The 2,350-nt window shown below is 39.4% G+C and overlaps 1 protein-coding gene across 1 annotated transcript in view; it reads right to left on the bottom strand.

Annotated features, from left to right (window-relative positions):
- LOC107703872 (splicing factor 3B subunit 2-like) overlaps positions 1-2,350 on the bottom strand; it is a 21,169-nt gene that overhangs the window by 3,250 nt on the left and 15,569 nt on the right. The window contains exon 20 of the mRNA XM_016506661.1: positions 997-1,096. Within this exon, the coding sequence (XP_016362147.1) occupies positions 997-1,096 (100 nt within the window). The remainder of the gene's footprint in view (positions 1-996; positions 1,097-2,350) is intronic.

The raw sequence follows: 2,350 nt of genomic DNA, 5'->3' as shown, positions 1-2,350 counted from the left end.
CATACCGAACCGTGACGTCAAATCCGAGGTACGTACCGAACCGTCATGTTTGTGTACCGTTACACCCCTAATTCAAATATACATGAAATAATGAAGACTCGCTAACAGGTTAAGTGAAAATATAATGAATATGCAATATAGCCTCCTCTAGAGTTATGTTTTTCTAATCAACTAATGAGTTTACAGACATTGGCTTTTCTGAGGAAAACAATATTAAGTGACATTGTTTAGAAGCTGTTTTAACATCTTTATGCGGTTAAAACACTGAGCAATTACGAGACATCAAGTTTTGTGAAGTTCACTCATGTTTATTTCATGCAATAACTAGTAGTAAAGATGAAGAGATAATCTGTTCACATGCCACTTGAACTGACGAGCTATAGCGATGCCATGCCACATTAAAGACTGTCAAAACACCATGTATTGTTTGTATTTTGTGGTATAATTGATAGAATTTAAAAGCTGAAACTGTTTCAAATCAAAAGTAACAAAGCTTACTGTGATTATTGGACGACAGGTGCTAAAAGTGGATAAAATGGGATTTGAAACTGGATGGGAACTGATATTGGTTGCATAAGCGCATTGTTTTACATCAGCTTAAGATTTTTAATTGAAATGTATATGGATGTTAAAATGAAAGCGTGCGTTTAGGTCCTGTCCCAAGAATTTATAACCCTGTCTATGAAATCTCAAGTGAAGTCTCAAAATCTAATTATGAGATAACAAGCATCAAATTTTGATTTCAACCATTAATTTCGCTATGATTTCAATATTTGACATGGCCCTACTCAGTCAATATTAAATATATAAAGGTTATATTTTCACAGAATGTTCTACATGTTTATGAAGGATGATTTTATGTAGAAAACAGTAAATCACAAAAAAATGACTTTAGCTGGGTTTTCACAGGCAGGGTCACATTTATCAAACCAAAACTGATCTGAGAAACTGAACAGCCCTATGCGACACGCATCCATCTCTCGCACACAGCCGTACCGTAGACATGTCGTAGATGTGTGTGGACGCCATCATAGCGGCCCCAACCGGCCCTGTCCTCCTCTCCGGCAGCACCGTGAACAGCTGAGGCGTCTCGTTTCTGAAAACACACACAAACACGAGTTACACAAGCAGCCATTTATCAGACGCTTTCATCTTAAGTGCTCAAGGAAACGATGCTGATAGCTCACCAAACAGCACTTGCAGAGCTCAAACCTACAACATGATGGTTAACAGCCCACATTTCTAAGTACTACAACAAAGTGGGTAGTTCCACAATTAGTTCTGGTACTATGAAAAGGTTCCCGCGGTGCGAAAGGCCCTATTAGGCACAAATGTCGCTGGTTCTCACATCACAGCAAGTTTAAAAGTGTGGCTTCTGCAACACTAGAGGAATAATCAAGCCAGCATTGCCGTATGGGGCCTGTCAGAGCTCTCACAAAGAGAATAAACACAATGAGTCACAATGTACTGTTGGACTAATTAACCCTGCAAGGCCTACTGTATCATACTTGATACAATGAATTAAGGTCTCTAAACGATCAACATGATCAAAAGTTTGCTGGAAAAACTATTGCACAATCTGCTACATGCCTTCTGTGATCTGACTGACAGTTTAGACTTTTTTAATCAAGTAAAAGCCCTTTTAGTATGATGCAAAATCTTCAGCTCATCCTTCACGATGTGAAATCTTTACCGATTTTCATAAAGGTAATGCAAGAATAACTATATTGTTAGTAATATTTCAAGAGGAACACTTACTGGACTGAATCAACTTAGGTTTACTTGATTATCCATCTTTTTTTCTTTAGTGAATATCAAATATGATCTTCAGGCTTTTGAGGAACATTTATTTGCTCATCTCTCGATCATCATTGTATTGCATTGCATAATATGTTTTGAAACCACAGCTTTGTTTATAAAACTAAGCATTAAAGGTGGGGTAAGCTATTTTTCAAAAACGCTTTAGAAAACGGATTCGGGCCGACTAGCAAAACAAACTTGTAGCCAATCAGCAGTAAGGGGCGTGTCTACTCATGATGTGGAGGAGAGAGCGTTCAGTGCACAGGACAGACATTAGCCGAGCTGAGCGACAGAAAGATAGAGATGGCGGATTAAAAACAAAAGAGGAAAACGTCTGCGGAACAAAAGAAGGCTTAAGGCAAGAAGTAGGACCCGTGTAAATATCGGATCAGCTTTCCAGCGCTGGAGAGAACTCAAGGAGCGGAAGGCCTGCGATCGGACGCCGAGGTTGCTTTGTTTCTTCTCAATAGGCGAGTAACACCGTGTCTGCGCCGCAACAGCTAAAGTCTGTCTACACTGGACGCGACAAAGCGACCGTTGAAAATCATTT

Source organism: Sinocyclocheilus anshuiensis, unplaced genomic scaffold (genome assembly GCF_001515605.1).
Source record: "Sinocyclocheilus anshuiensis isolate Anshui unplaced genomic scaffold, SAMN03320099.WGS_v1.1 scaffold1505, whole genome shotgun sequence".
In the NCBI taxonomy this organism is placed as follows: Eukaryota; Metazoa; Chordata; class Actinopteri; order Cypriniformes; family Cyprinidae; genus Sinocyclocheilus; species Sinocyclocheilus anshuiensis.
Note: the sequence above shows the minus strand (reverse complement) of the source record. Positions and strands in the feature narration are given on the sequence as shown.